At 36.4% G+C, this 14380-nt stretch overlaps 1 protein-coding gene across 1 annotated transcript; it reads right to left on the bottom strand.

Moving 5' to 3' along the window:
• Nucleotides 1-9844: 9844 nt before the first annotated feature.
• LOC136219088 (uncharacterized) lies at nucleotides 9845-13301 on the bottom strand. Its single transcript, XM_066006318.1, has 6 exons — nucleotides 13068-13301; nucleotides 12802-12929; nucleotides 12425-12594; nucleotides 11589-11666; nucleotides 10873-11017; nucleotides 9845-10375 (listed from the first exon to the last, which is right to left on the bottom strand). The coding sequence occupies exons 1-6, from the start codon at nucleotides 13177-13179 to the stop codon at nucleotides 9953-9955; spliced, it is 1056 nt and encodes a 351-aa protein (XP_065862390.1). The 5' UTR covers nucleotides 13180-13301; the 3' UTR covers nucleotides 9845-9952.
• Between the last annotated feature and the right edge of the window lie 1079 nt (nucleotides 13302-14380).

Genomic DNA, 14380 nt, shown 5'->3' with positions numbered 1-14380 from the left:
AGGGATGTAAACGGGGCGGGGCGGGGCGGGGATTTGGTTTCCCATCTCCGTCCCCGCCTAAACGGGGATTCCCCGTCCCCGTCCCCGCCAACTAAATGGGGACAAAAACTGTCCCCGTCCCCGCCCCACGGGGATCCCCGCGGGTACGGGGAATCCCCGTTTACCCATTTCTATTTTAAGTTTACTTTTTCAATTTCTTTTTTTCTTTTTTTACTAGCTGGAATCTGGTGTACAAATCTTGCCCATTTCACGAACCCAAAAGGCCACTTAATCATAATATTGTGTATGATTATTTTTTTGGTTACAATGTCTATGATTATTGATTAATTATAATATATGATCAAGTAGTATGATTATAAACTTAGTTTAGTTTCTGTTTTGCTGAGTTTTTTTTGTCAATCAAATCTTTTAACAACTCAATATAGAAAAATATTGAGTACTCTTAATTATATATATATATGATTCAAAGGTAGGAAAAGTTGGTGATGCTGATGCAGCAATAGGAAATGCTTATTATTATTTTCTTTTGTATCAATCAATAAAGATAGGTATTAGAGCTACAAATGAATCATCTCAAGGAAATACTGTTATTGAGAGATGTCAGTATACAATACGAGCATATGATGAAAACTAGGATTACATTACAGTGCAGCACTACATAGCCTCAGAAGATGATGATGCACTCTCACAATAATTGATATTTTCTGTCATTTATCAATTTTCGTACGGGTACGGGTACGGGGATCCCTGCGGGGCGGGGATACCATTTCCCGTCCCCGCCTACGGGGACCATATTGGTCCCCGTCCCCATCCCCGCCAAAAAACGGGGAGGGGAATCCCCGCCCCATCGGGACGGGACCCCGACGGGTACGGGTATTCCCCGCCCCAGTTGCATCCCTAGTCACATAGCTGAGCTACGCTGAGTAAGTTATATTTGAGTCCGCTGACTAGGGAGACTGACTCAATAGTAGGATTACCTCCAACAGTTCCTGACCCTACTATCTTACCCTTTTTGTTGTCTCCAAAACTTACGCTTCATCCTCGTTTACGCTCAAATGTGATGAACTGAGTTTCATCACCAGTCATATGCCTCGAGCATGCGCTGTCAATATACCACATCTTTGACTTCTCAGCACATCTCAGGCTTACCTGCAATGTAACTACTTACTCTTAGGTACCCAATTCTTTTTGGGTCCTTGCTTGTTAGGTTCAACAGGTAAAGCATCATATTTTATTTTATGGCGACATACATGGACAGTATGGCCATTCTTTCCACAGAAGTCACAGCTGACCTTCCATTTAGGATTTCTCTCTGACTGGTCAGCACCCCAGTGCTGAGCGTGCCAGCACACCTTTGTGGTGTGTCCTTTCTTCCCACAGAAGTCACACTGGACATTCCGCTGAGGATTCCATCTCTGCTGACCAGTACTTCGGTACTGAGTATTCAGAGGAATATTTCTTTTGTTTGGAACCTTTAGTTGGTTCTGAATGGATGTGACGTCCTTCCTCACTTTCTTAGAATCTGATTGGACCTCAGAGACAAGCTTTTGCATAATTCCAATGTTACTATGCAAATCTGAGTTGTCCTGAAAAAGATATCGAAGGTCACTTAGTTTGACCTCCTGAACCTCGTCACATCGCCTGCTGAGTGCTCTAACCTTTTTATTACACTGTTTGACAAGTGTGTAGAGGTCACTCAGGGCATTAACCATTTCAGTTCTGAGCAAGGGTAGTGATATTACCTCATTTGATTGCTCCTCATCATCAAATGCAATGGAGGGGTCAACATGCTCAGAGACGCACGGCTCAGCAAGTTTGTCAGCCATGAAGCATATCTTCGCTGACTCGGTGGCCTCAGCTTCTGTTGATGAAGACTCATCACTGTCGCTCCATGTTGCCACCATTGCCTTTTTACCGTTCTTCTTTTCTTTCCTCAGCGTGGGGCAGCTTGACTTGATATGGCCAGTTTGATGACATTCAAAGCATGTAATGGGCTTTGAGCTGTCCTTTTTGTATTTGTTGTCACTTGAGTCAGCTTTATACTTATCAAACTTTCTGTAAGGCTTCTTAGAATATTTGTCATTCTTTCTGAATAGCCTTTTCATCTTTCTGGTGAATATAGCCATCTCTTCGTCGTCTGTTGAGTTCCCATCAGTGGAGTCAGCTTTCATGACAAGAGACTTCTGCTTCTTGTCTTCAGACTTTTCCTTCACCTCGAAGTTTTTCATTGATATCTCATGGGTCAGCAGCGAGCCGATGAGCTCATCATATTTGTAGGTGGTTAAGTCCTGAGCTTCCTCAACAGCGGTCTTCTTTGCTTGCCAGTCTTTAGGAAGGCTCCTGAGAATCTTCTTGACTTGTTCTTCCTCAGTAAAGATCTTCCCAAGTCTCTTGAGCTCATTGATGATGTTTGTAAACCTTGCATTCATGTCAGATATTCCCTTATCATCGTTCATTTCAAACAGCTCGTACAGTCTCATTTGCTGGTTCACATTGGACTCCTTTACTTTATTGGTTCCTTCGTAGGTGACCTCCAGCTTCTTCCAGATCTCTTGCACCGACTCACAACCTGAAATTTTATTATATTCTGCAGCATCGAGCGCACAGTGAAGCATGTTTATAGCCGAAGCGTGATTTTGTAGCTTCTTGAGATCATCCTCTATCCATTTGGCCTCAGCTTTAACAACTGTTTGGCCAGCCACAACTTCGACAGGTACAAATGGGCCTTGGACTACAGCCAGGCACTCATATTTGTAGCCTGAATGAAATTTTTCATCCTATTCTTCCAGAAGGTATAGTTAGACCCGAAGAATAGGGGAGGCCGAGTAATGGACAACCCCTCAGGTAAGATCTGAGTTGTTTGGTTTCCTGGGAGAAACCGAGTGCTATTTTCGCCCATAGTGGGGATCAGCTCAAGGTGGTTAAACCTTTTACAGTGAGCTTTCAAGCTCTGATACCACTTGTTGGTCCCTTATAACGTTACAAGTATAGTTCCAAGGGGGGTTAGGAACTATTTAAAATTTTTCTTTAGGGCAGACTTCTTTTTCTTCAGGAAAAAGGTTTTAACAGCGGCGCTGAGTGAATAGCAAGACACTGGCTTAGTCAACTGGTGACTAGGTCAGTTTCTTTACTTGAGTCAGGAGATAGCACTTAGGGTCTATTCCTGAGCTCAGATATTCAATGCGCACAACTCAGCTTGACCTCTTTATTTGGTCAGTTTTGTTTAAGCAAGCAATATATATATATTAAGGAGTTTAAGGTTAGAAAGATATTACTCAGCAGATTTATCCAGGTTCGACCTCCAAGCCTACGTCTTGTCCTCGAAACACGTTTTGAGATTTCGAATTCTCTACTGAGCTCTTTAACGGTAGAGCATCAAACCTTTTACAACTTAGAAGCTGAGTATAACAAGAGTACCTTCCTCTATACCTCTACTCACTCCTAATCTCTCGCTGAGTACTATAACCGAGTACTCAACCTCTCCTTTCTAATCTCTAGAAATGATAAAGATTTGTCCTAAATAACAATTGCTAAGACACTTTAGATGATTGTATAATCACTCTAGACTTTTACACAAATGATATAGAATTTGGTGTAAGAATTTGCTTTGCTTTTTCTTGCAGAACTTTGAGTAGAATTTTGGTCAGCGTAATGGCTTGATCAAGTTCTGTATAGAATGAAGCAACTGAAGGGCTCTATTTATAGAGACGTCTGAGACATCGGTCATTTCGAATTTCGAAATAACCGTTGGAGGGAAACGGCTTCCTGTCGTTGTCACTCAGTTTTTCTCAGAGCTCTCGGCCAATCAGATTTGAGTATCTTCTGTCCTCGGTCAGTGTTGAGCAGCTTTTAGTCAGCTCGGCAGAATGTCTCTCCATTTATGGTAAGGTCAACTAGACAGCGTTCTGTGTCTTCTGAACTTTACCCAAAGTGGAAACACTTTGTCTGGAAGTTGTTCTTGCTCAGCTGCTGTCTTGTACTCTTTGTCGATTCAACTCAGCAGCTTCGTCCCGAAGTTGTTCAATGAAGGTCTTCTAGATCCTTCTTCCGCTGAGCTGCGTTTTGTACATAACGACAGCGTTTTGACATACGCAGGCCGAGTTATCTTGAACTGTTTGACTTGGGCTTTGACTTCCGTATTGGGCTTTGGGCCTTTTAATCTTTATGTCTTATAAACAATTTAACTCAACATTGAACAAACACATTAGTAGAATAAATCAAAGCATTTAAACTTAGTGTGTTTAGAATATTTTTAATTACACTTAAACAATTTTGTCAAATCAAAATTATGTGGAAAGGTATTTCAACAATGCAAAGCATTAGGTTTATTGACAACTAAGGCTAAAGCCGTAGCCCAGCCGTAAAGCCTTATTCCTAGTGGTCTCTAGCGAAGTCAGATTTACACAAATTCAGTATAAACGATTCCATGGTCAGGCTCTCATCTATCTATAATCCTACTTAATGTCAGGGTCACAGGCATTAAGCACATCATATACATAAACAGGCTAGTTGATCATTATCAATGTTCATTCTAGCATAAATCCTGTTCCTAAAAATTTCTAGGCATTAAGCATGCATAAACTGATCAATCAAATGTCCTAGATCCCTAATCATACATATTCATACAATCAATTTCATCTCCATCCCAAATTGGATGGGGATTAATTCATAGACAAACTAATCATAGCAATAGGAAGTAAAGGAATAATGGAAAAAGCTTCAATTAAATATAAAAGGAAAAGATAAGAGGGAGAGATAGAAATCCAAAACCCGCTTGTCGATTCTGATTACAAAAATAGAAGATCTGGAGCTTCTCCCATCAATTGTTCTTGAAGGAAATAAAAACTGAAAATAAATCTAATCTAGAAAGCAGGAAAAGCTAAACTAAAAATAAAAATCTACATTGTGGAGGAGAGAAAGCCCTAGCGGCTCTCCGATTTATTGAATGGCTCATCCCCCCTCAAGGATTAGGTTTAGCTCCCTATTTATAGAGTTAGGGAGGAAACCCTAATGCCTCAAGGGTAAAAATGGACATTTACAAAGTGTTTAAATGGGCTTTTTAGGCCCAAATCCGCGCATTCCAGTAAGGGGGAAGGCGTTGGTGCGCCTTTCCCCGTCTCGTCTCGTCGAGACAAGGAGTGTCTCGACGAGACGAGGGCCTGTCTCAACGAGACAGGTCCTAAATGGGGCAATTTTGCTCCGGCTTTTATCCGTTTAGGTCTCTGGGCTTCCAAAAAGTGCTCTAATGGTCCCTGATGAATCCCAAAAGTGCTCTGACGGTCCCTGAATAATCCGGAAATGCGCCAATAGGCTTGGGTCTGGTTCGGAAGTGCACGAAAGGTCCCTGAAAATCCCTGAAAACACCAAAAATGCCATAAATAACAGAAAATACTAAATTTAACTAAAAACTATCAAATTAATATAAACACTTAACTAAAAGCTAATTAAAACAAACTAAATTAATCCTAAAAACCTATATAAATGGGAGCTATCAGTAAGTGTACCTCTGTTGTCATGTTACAAGGGTATTTATACAGGTTTGAGTGATAACTGTAATAACCTTCTCTTAATACTCTTTTAATGAAGAGTAATCCTTCTTTAATGCAATCTAACTCTTTCTTCTAACCTCTAAGCTTTTGCAGGTTTTGAGATATCTTTAATGCTAGTTTAATACTAGTGAGTTACGCCGTATAGTCATTCATTTCTTCTAAAGGAGGATCGCCATATGGGGTGGAACCATTCCTTCTCTTACCGGGCGGATCTTTGTAAGGACCCGTGGAACGACACCGTATTTCCAACTATGATCTATGTGGCGGATTATAAGAAGGAATACTCAAGACGACACCACATCTTTATCTGTACGCCATATATATCTTGGAGGCGGGCCTTTTTTCCCTTTAAGCCCTCTTCGCTAGGGAATATCTCCAGTTTAGTCCTTCATGTTTCATGGCGGATGTTATCAACGTTTAGAGCCTAAGTCAACTGCCAAACCAGCTAATTCAAAATAGGATAACTTATCTATATCAATCATAAATCCACTAACAGTACCCCAACATATATTGGACAAGATTTGTCTCTGTCAATTAATGTACCCCCTATATGGAACCTCACATCTACCACTGTAGTCCCCATTGAACCTGTAAAATACATATATATTGTACAACCATTTTACATGAAAAGCAATGTAGGAATATAAACAAAAGTATGACATATGAATTTATTCTATTTCATACCCAAACTTCTATTTCTAACCTTAAAGTTCCTAATTATAACGAAATTACCTAACCATGGGTATCAATACACACACAAATCATGTGTCAAAGCTAGTAACTAACCTTTAATTATAGCAATTGAGAAATCTGATCAATCTTTGCTCCTCTTCTCGCAGCAACAAATTCTTCCTTAATGTCGATTTAGGGCAAAGTAAAAAATAACAGAAGGTTAGTTTGAATCTGAGCTCTCCGGAAGTTGTAATCAGGAACTCTAATATAAACAAAAATAAAAGTTGTAACCTAGGATCTCTTGAAGTTGCAATTCTTCCTTAGTGTGGATATCATCTCAAACTCTTCCTTATAGTGTTGATTCATCTGCGCTTGGAAAAGGACTCCTTTTACTTAATGTCTAATTCAGTCAGTTTTTAATCTCATATTAAGAATAATCGGTAATTAATTTTTTTTAATTAGGACTCAATATATGCCACGTGTCATTTTATGATTCATCACTTTACACATCCGATTTGTGAGTGTAATCACGCGCCAACCTTTTATAATTTTAGTGCAGACTAGTGTGTAAAAGGTATGTATAATCCAACATTAGGTGTGCAATAGGTTATTTTGAAAGTTGGGGTGCCAATAGGTAAAACTTGCCAACTTTAAGGGTGTAAATACGCATTAAGCCTTAAATATATATGATAGTTTAAATATTAGAATAACTGTACATATATGATCATTAATAATAATAAAAAAGAAAAGTTAGACATCCATTACCATCACCATTTGATTGAAGAAATAGAAGTTGGTGGCATGTCTATTCTGGTATGAGCCAAATCTTTCAAATCAAAATTCAAATTCAAACAAACAATACCTCCAAATTGTACATTCCCTGCAAATGTTAAGTCACTCAAAACATCAAAACGAATATATATGTGGTCCTTTTTTTATTCTTTTCTTTTTTCTTATCCTCCCCTCCTTCCTTCCAAAACATAATTTACTCTTAATTAACAAGCTTTAATAAAACATAATTAATATACTTTACAAACAATGTTTTTAACATATCCTTATTAGATTTGATAATTAATATTCTATCCATAAGAATGCATCTATATTCAATATAGAGAATGTTGAGAAACTAAAAATTATCTACAACATTTTAATATGAAAATTTCTACTTTAAATTAAGAAAAAAAAAGAACAACATATAGATAAAAATTTCCTATGTATTTGTTTTTAATTCAACATGAAAATTTCTACTTATATTTATATTTATTACGTGATTTCTATTTCTCCTGTTTTGTTAAACTCTTACCTCGTTGAAGCTCGTTAATAAAGTTTTCTTTTAAAAAAAACTTTGACCACCTATTCATTTATGAAAAAAAAACAGTAACAGAAAATAACTTTATCTAGATCCATATCACATAAAATACATGAAAGGATGAAATTAATTTTTAGGCTTGCCTGCTGAATTTGTCCAAAAAATTTGATTGGCCTCCTGAACTTTAAAAGTGTTTCGATAGCTCCCTGAACTTGTATAAAATGTTCAGTTAGCCCCCTGAACTTGCACAAAATGTAATCAATTGATCACTCAGTTGTAAAAAAGTAAGTTAAATATGAAAGATGTATTGCACGAGTCTTAAAAAAAGTAAAATGACCGAAATCGGGCTATACGGTCTTAGATTAGAGAAGACAAGTTGTATAGTTCAGCAAGCAATAACTTCTTTTTTAATCTATTTTTGAATTATGTAATAACATTCTAAGATGCGTCGATTACATCTTCTGCATTTAACTTATTTTTTGCGATCGAGTTATCAATTGATTACATTTTACGCAAGTTCAGGGGGGCTAACTAAACATTTTATGCAAGTTCAGGGAGCTATTGAGACACTTTGAAAGTTCAGGGAACAATCAAGCTTTTTGAATAACTTCAGGAGGCAAATGATGTATTATGCCCTAATTTTTATAACAAACTCTAGCTCATAGACACCGCTTCAAATCATAATACAATACAAACCTTCCATTAAACGGCGTGGTTTTATTGACAGTTATATATAATGGAAAATAATTAGTGTCGCTAGAAAAGCACAAAATAACATTAAAGAATTGGCCCATGTGAACGTTCTTGTTGGCCCATGTACGTATGAAGATCAACAAGACAAAAAAAAAACCTACTGCATTGATGAGGGGATAATGCTTTGAAATGGTGTTATTGGTAATTTTGAACAAAAAAAAAAAAAATGCAGTTTAACTATTGACAATCTTCAGTTTTTTTGCCGAATGGAATGGCCTACATCTTTAATGTTGTCTCCTTTCTTTCTATCATGTCCCTAATATTTTTTGCATCACCTAAGATTAGATTGTCTCCAAAACTACGTCGCATTAACAAGTGGCATTACTATCTTTTATCACAAAATATTAACAACCGTAGAACTCTAGATAAAAACAGATGAGAGAGACATAAAGAGAAAACTTGAAGAGAGAATGGCGTGAGAAATTGAGACCGGTTATTTAAGGTAAGATATGGTAAGTGTACGAGGGTTACATTATTTGTTTTGAAATGCAATTATGAAATAAGGTAAGTGGGAGTGAGGGTAAAATTTGCATGATTTGGTTAATCAACTTTCTTTTTCAATAATATCCTGATTTCATATTTTATTTCCACTGACTTCTTTCCAAAAATTTGGATGATGTTAAGCTTCACAAAAACCCAAATTAAGCATGCTTGTAATATTTTGTTTTCATAGTTTTATTTATTTATTTATTCTTTTTAATATTTTTATTTATTTATTTATGATGTTAGGCTTCACAAAAACCCAAATTATGCCAAATTATTTTTTTCCTGTCAAATATTGTAGATTAAGTTAATATTTTAATCTTTTCAAAGAAAAAAGTTAATATTTTAATAAACATTTTCAAACAACCCTAACCAATACCTATAATTTTATTTTGATTGTTATAAGTGAGGATTTAACTTCTCATATTTAACCAAATTAGTATATTATAATTTAATTAAATTTGGTTAAAATTTTATTTAGTTTATAGAGAAATACAAGTTATAATTAAGAGTAAGGATATAAGAGTAATTTTTTACATAACTTTACCTTCAAATCAAACCCAATTATATTATTAAACTATTACTTACTTTACCTTCTATTCACACACACACAATAAGTTATTTTATACAATTCACTTACTTTACCTTAGCTTATCTTACTTTAAATAATCATCCCCCAAACAAGTCCTTGCCCTAAAAGGAGGATACAAATGTGTGGAAACCTTATGCGATAGAAAAGGATAATGCCTCTGGGTAGTGTGACGTCGTTTTGGTGACCATCTTAAGGAATGGAAAACCATTATGGGTATGAATTTAAAGGAAGGAAACATAAGTAAAGGTATGGGCCATGCAATAGATAATACTAAAAAGCCCCAAAACCCATCTAAATTGAGGAGTGTAAAAGTGTTTGAAGGGTTTAATTAGAATGTTTTTACAAAATATGTCACTTTTGATAAATAGAACTTAATTGTGGTGTTATAAAATTTAATTTATGATTAATCTATCTATAAGTAAATTGTTCATATGATCAATTTTCACTCAATTTAATATTTTCCAATTATCAATTCAATGTTTCACGAGTACAGCTCCAAAATTCATCTGCAAAATGCCACTCACTTTGGACGTCAAGCCAAAATATTATACATTTGTCACAGGTAAAATACAAAATATTATACATTTGTCACAGTTATACTTTTTTAGTGTGAATGGATTTAGATTTGGTCGCTTTAGATGCTAGAGCAACGGCCTTAGCAGTTGTATCCATCATCATCCACTCCCTCTCTGCACGTCGCTGATGTTGCCTTGCATTCTTAGCTCGTTTCGGTGCTAGACGAGTGTCTCTTTCCACAAATGCCAGTCTGAATTTTTCAGCCATCGACATCTCTGTAGAGCTTGGAACACATGGAACTGCAGGCTTTGGTCTATACCCACATGTAGCCCATGTTTTTGGATCAATATCCTTCACAATCAACTCATCCAATGCTGTATCAGACAATGCTTCTCTGGGAACCTCGCCGCCTCTAAATCCTAGGGGTGATGACTTGGGATTTACTACTATACGTGGACACTCGGTTGTCAATGTCTCCAATGAATTTTTATCAATTTTCGGCTGAAATAACGACACAAAAAGGGCAAAAACTATGAGGATCAGTGCTTCGATATGAGAGCATTGAAACGAGAATAACAGGAGGCTATCCACTCATTTTGGGAAGAAAAAACATTCAACAAGGTAACAAAATATAATTTTCTTTTATGGTTAATGAAGTGCATAGATAACCCAAACGTGAAATAACAGCAAAATGCTCATAATTATATTTGGTAGCGTAACATGAAATGCATATGATTTGCACACGAATTTGGCACTAAACTACACCAAATTAGAGAGACGGCATCATAGAATCTATCTTGCCCAAGCTTGAGCTGATGTTGGCTAAATAGCCAACATTGAAGTCCCAATGCATGGCTGATTTTCATTCATTTTGCCTTCTTTTTTCTTGGAAGTTAAAAGGTTCACGTAAGAAAATCTATAATTGTGTATGATGCAATGTTGAGAGTTATCTAGCAAACATGTAAGGTTTACAGAAAAGGCAGGAGAACGTTACATACCCACACAAGCCAACGCAAGGATTCTGCACCATAGCCAATGTCAGCTGCATCAAGTTCTTCCCATGAATCTCCCTCCACATCATTTAGCTTTGGTTTCAATATATACAAGCAGTTGCGAGCAGTATGGTCACTCCTGGGGCATCCTCTGCAACATTAACTTTGGTTCAAGCCTGTTATTAGGTTATTACCCTAGTCAAAACCTCATCATTATAAATGCAGAATTGCATATGAGCACACCTATGATTTGACTAAACATAACTCAGCAAAGAATAAATTTCAACATTTTGAAAAACATATACAAGAGCTGAGAAAGAAGACGAGGTGAAACCAGAATGTTTATGGTGAATTCAAACTTCTTTCCATTTGTCTATCTCACATGAATCTCTCTACATTTTTCAGGCACATTGACTAAATAGAATTAGGAACTTCAGGAAAAATATACATTAAGCCTTTTCCAAAAAATTTAGGTGTCAAATTTGAATAAATGCCTGCAGGCTTTGCTATTGGGAAGGAGAAGGAAGAAAACAATATACATCCTCGTCATTAAATCAACTCGTATTATGACCAAACTCCGACCAGTTCATAAAGCACAATGCAAGAGACATGCAAAGATTGAAAGGTACAAAAAACACCAGTCAACAAGAAAAAGCTCAGTAGCAAAAAGCATTATGAATATCTCATGCTTTATTATCCAAATGTTTGTTGCGTTATTGTACCCGCATCTCAATGTCTGCAATGACTTGCAATGGCGAATGAGTTCAGAAACACCAGCTGCAGTAATGTTGCTGCATCGGCTGCAGAAAAAGAAGTCGCGATAGAATTAATATTTCTGAAAGGCCATTTGAGTTTATAGAATGGACTTCAACTTGAAATTAAACTCACTCTTAAGGAGTTAGATAAATATCACTTGCAAAAGACAATAAAGAACGAACATATTGCTTTATGCCTTTGTAGAGGTCCATCGATGTCAAGATCGCAAAAAAGGTATAAAAGAAGTATAAGGAAATGTATTGTTATTCTAGAATGCATAGATATATCGTTTTAAGTCCATGGAATTTCTATCTATCCTCAATCAAAATTCGCCTAAGCTGTCAATCCTATTTACTTTACCTCTCTCTAATAGCAAAGCAAGACTTTGCAAGTAATCAAGTGCAGCACTTATATCAGACTAATATAAAACAGATTCTCTACCAACAATTAGTTTGCAGAGAAATCATAAATCACAAATCATATTCTCTATCATAAATCGTTTCAATACTATTAATGATTGATGCAACATGAGAAATTGATTGACATTTTGCTTAGTTTATTTAAAAACAAACCAATATAATTGATAATTGATTTGTCGTTGTAAGCTTTTCTACTCTTTTACATGGCAGCACTCAAATAAATTTGCCCAATACTTGTTAACAGGCAAAAGAAGTCATAACAAATGGGTGAAAAGGCCTAAGTACTAGAGACAATCCTCTTTAATTCATGCAATGAGGTTTAATAAACACAGCCAAAAGGCCAAAATTGAGGGCAGAATAACAAGCTCTAAATTTATGAATACCTTATATCTACAGCCCGCAAAAAATTGCATGTTTCTGCCACTTTTAATAAACCAGAATCAGACACATCTGAGCCAGAAACGTCAAGAATCTCCCATGAAGTATCAGCTAAAGAAATGATAACATCATCGTTTAGCAGTTTTCTTCTCCTGGAAATTGCTGCAATTGCCATCTGTCATGGAACGTAAGCTTAGGGTAATTAGCTGAAGAATGGAAGCAAAATTGTACTTAAGCCATGAAACTGGCAGCAACAGAGTAGTAGGAGAACAAATCATTAAGCAGAAAACAAAACGACGAATCAACCTTCAACCCTGGGAATAAAGAATAGAAACAATAAAAGTAAAGAAAAGGAAATAATGAGCCGATGCATAATTCAGACCTTAATATGCGGTGGAAACCCTGAGGCAATCTCTCCCAAGTCTGCAATGATATCCTCCAAATTCTGACCAACAACTCCCAGGCATAAACTTACTAAGCTCGGAGGTTGATTCTTCAACCGCCTCAATCCTATCATTGAAAAACTAGGTAAGTTACAGACAGCTTATACAACCCTAGCTTCGAGTAACGATTATCAGAAATTTAAAAATTAAAGCCAATTATAAACGTCTGCATTTCAAATTCGATCAAACAAAAAAAAAAACTTACTGGAAGATTGGGATGCAGTGATGGAATGAGCAGTTTTGGAGTTGAAAATGGGATTCAAATTAAATTTCTTCAGCGAAGCGATAATTTCCTCAGAAGCTTTGCCTTTTTCCATCAAAACCCAAAAGATAATCGTAATCGAGAGGGAGAGTTGAGGAAATGGAAAAACAGGCAAGGAGCCGTACGCTTATGAATTCTGAGAGTAGAAAATAAGAAAAGAAGAAGATGAAAAAGCGACATTAAAATTCCTGTTATTTTTCATTTAAACGACATAATATGTTGAGTAAACGGTGTGTCATTATTTCCAATTCGCTTCTATCTATGTTTGGATTGGAGTATAGATGTCTGGTAAATTTTTTTAGAGTATAGATGTCTGGTAAATTTTTTTTTAATGTAATTTATGGTTTGTAAAATTTTGTATTTGTGTTCATTTTGTCAGAATTTGGTCGATAACGATCTCGAAATGAAATTTTTTAAGAGTTAAATAATATTTTAAGTAACTTTAATTCTTTAACTTTTTAGATTTGAGGTCATTTAAGTGTTGTTTTTTTTATGAGAGAGGGAAAACTCTAAAAACGATGAGTTTGAAAATAAAAAATATGGTTCTATAGTAAATATGATACTAAACAACTTTAATTCTGGAAAATTTTCATTTTGAAGTCGTTATCGGTCAAATTTGGCAAAGAAAAAAAATGCAAAACTTTACAAACCATAGGATTGCGTTTGTAAAGAAAAATACTACAGATACCCATCTGCAAATTCGTGTAACAACAGGGAATCATCGAAACCGCATAAAACTGCATTAGACCTGCACTGCAGCTCCTGCTGGAAAATAGCACCGTCTACATTGCATTTAACTCATCATTGAGTTGGGCGCACCCACGAAGTCGAAGACGGACTGATGCTACGACGAACAGCCACTGAAAACGTCCCACACTGCTGCCGCTGTCTCCATTCCGCGACGAAGCAAGATGCCTCCTGCAAGGCTGGTCTCGACTGTTGTAAATTGGAATTCCATATCAAGTAGTTCCTTTGTGGCCAGATGGACCATAGCAAGACAGCATCAATAATACATAAATCAGTAGCGGCCGTTGAAAACAATTGCATCAAAGATTCACTAAAATGTTCATGGTCGAAAATTACTACATCCACGCGATTTATTAGCCAGCACTCCTGAGCAAAACCATAGTTCCCAAATAAATAGAAATCATGTTCAACGTCGACTAGAACAGGCAATGAATAGGAATATTCACCCTACGCGCGGCTAGCTGGTATTGAGTAGAAATACATTGTGAGCCAACCTTCTAAAGGAAAGA

Source organism: Euphorbia lathyris, chromosome 2 (genome assembly GCF_963576675.1).
Source record: "Euphorbia lathyris chromosome 2, ddEupLath1.1, whole genome shotgun sequence".
Classification (NCBI taxonomy): domain Eukaryota; kingdom Viridiplantae; phylum Streptophyta; class Magnoliopsida; order Malpighiales; family Euphorbiaceae; genus Euphorbia; species Euphorbia lathyris.
This window is presented reverse-complemented; position numbering and strand designations above follow the sequence as displayed.

Excerpts from the sequence above, each read along its gene's own strand:
- LOC136219088 (XM_066006318.1), bottom strand. The coding sequence starts at position 13,179 with ATGGAAAAAGGCAAAGCTTCTGAGGAAATTATCGCTTCGCTGAAGAAA. Across the intron at positions 12,595-12,801 it reads GGTTTCCACCGCATATTAAG|ATGGCAATTGCAGCAATTTC; the intron begins GTCTGAATTATG and ends GTTCCATGACAG. Across the intron at positions 11,018-11,588 it reads TTGCAGACATTGAGATGCGG|AGGATGCCCCAGGAGTGACC; the intron begins GTACAATAACGC and ends TTAATGTTGCAG.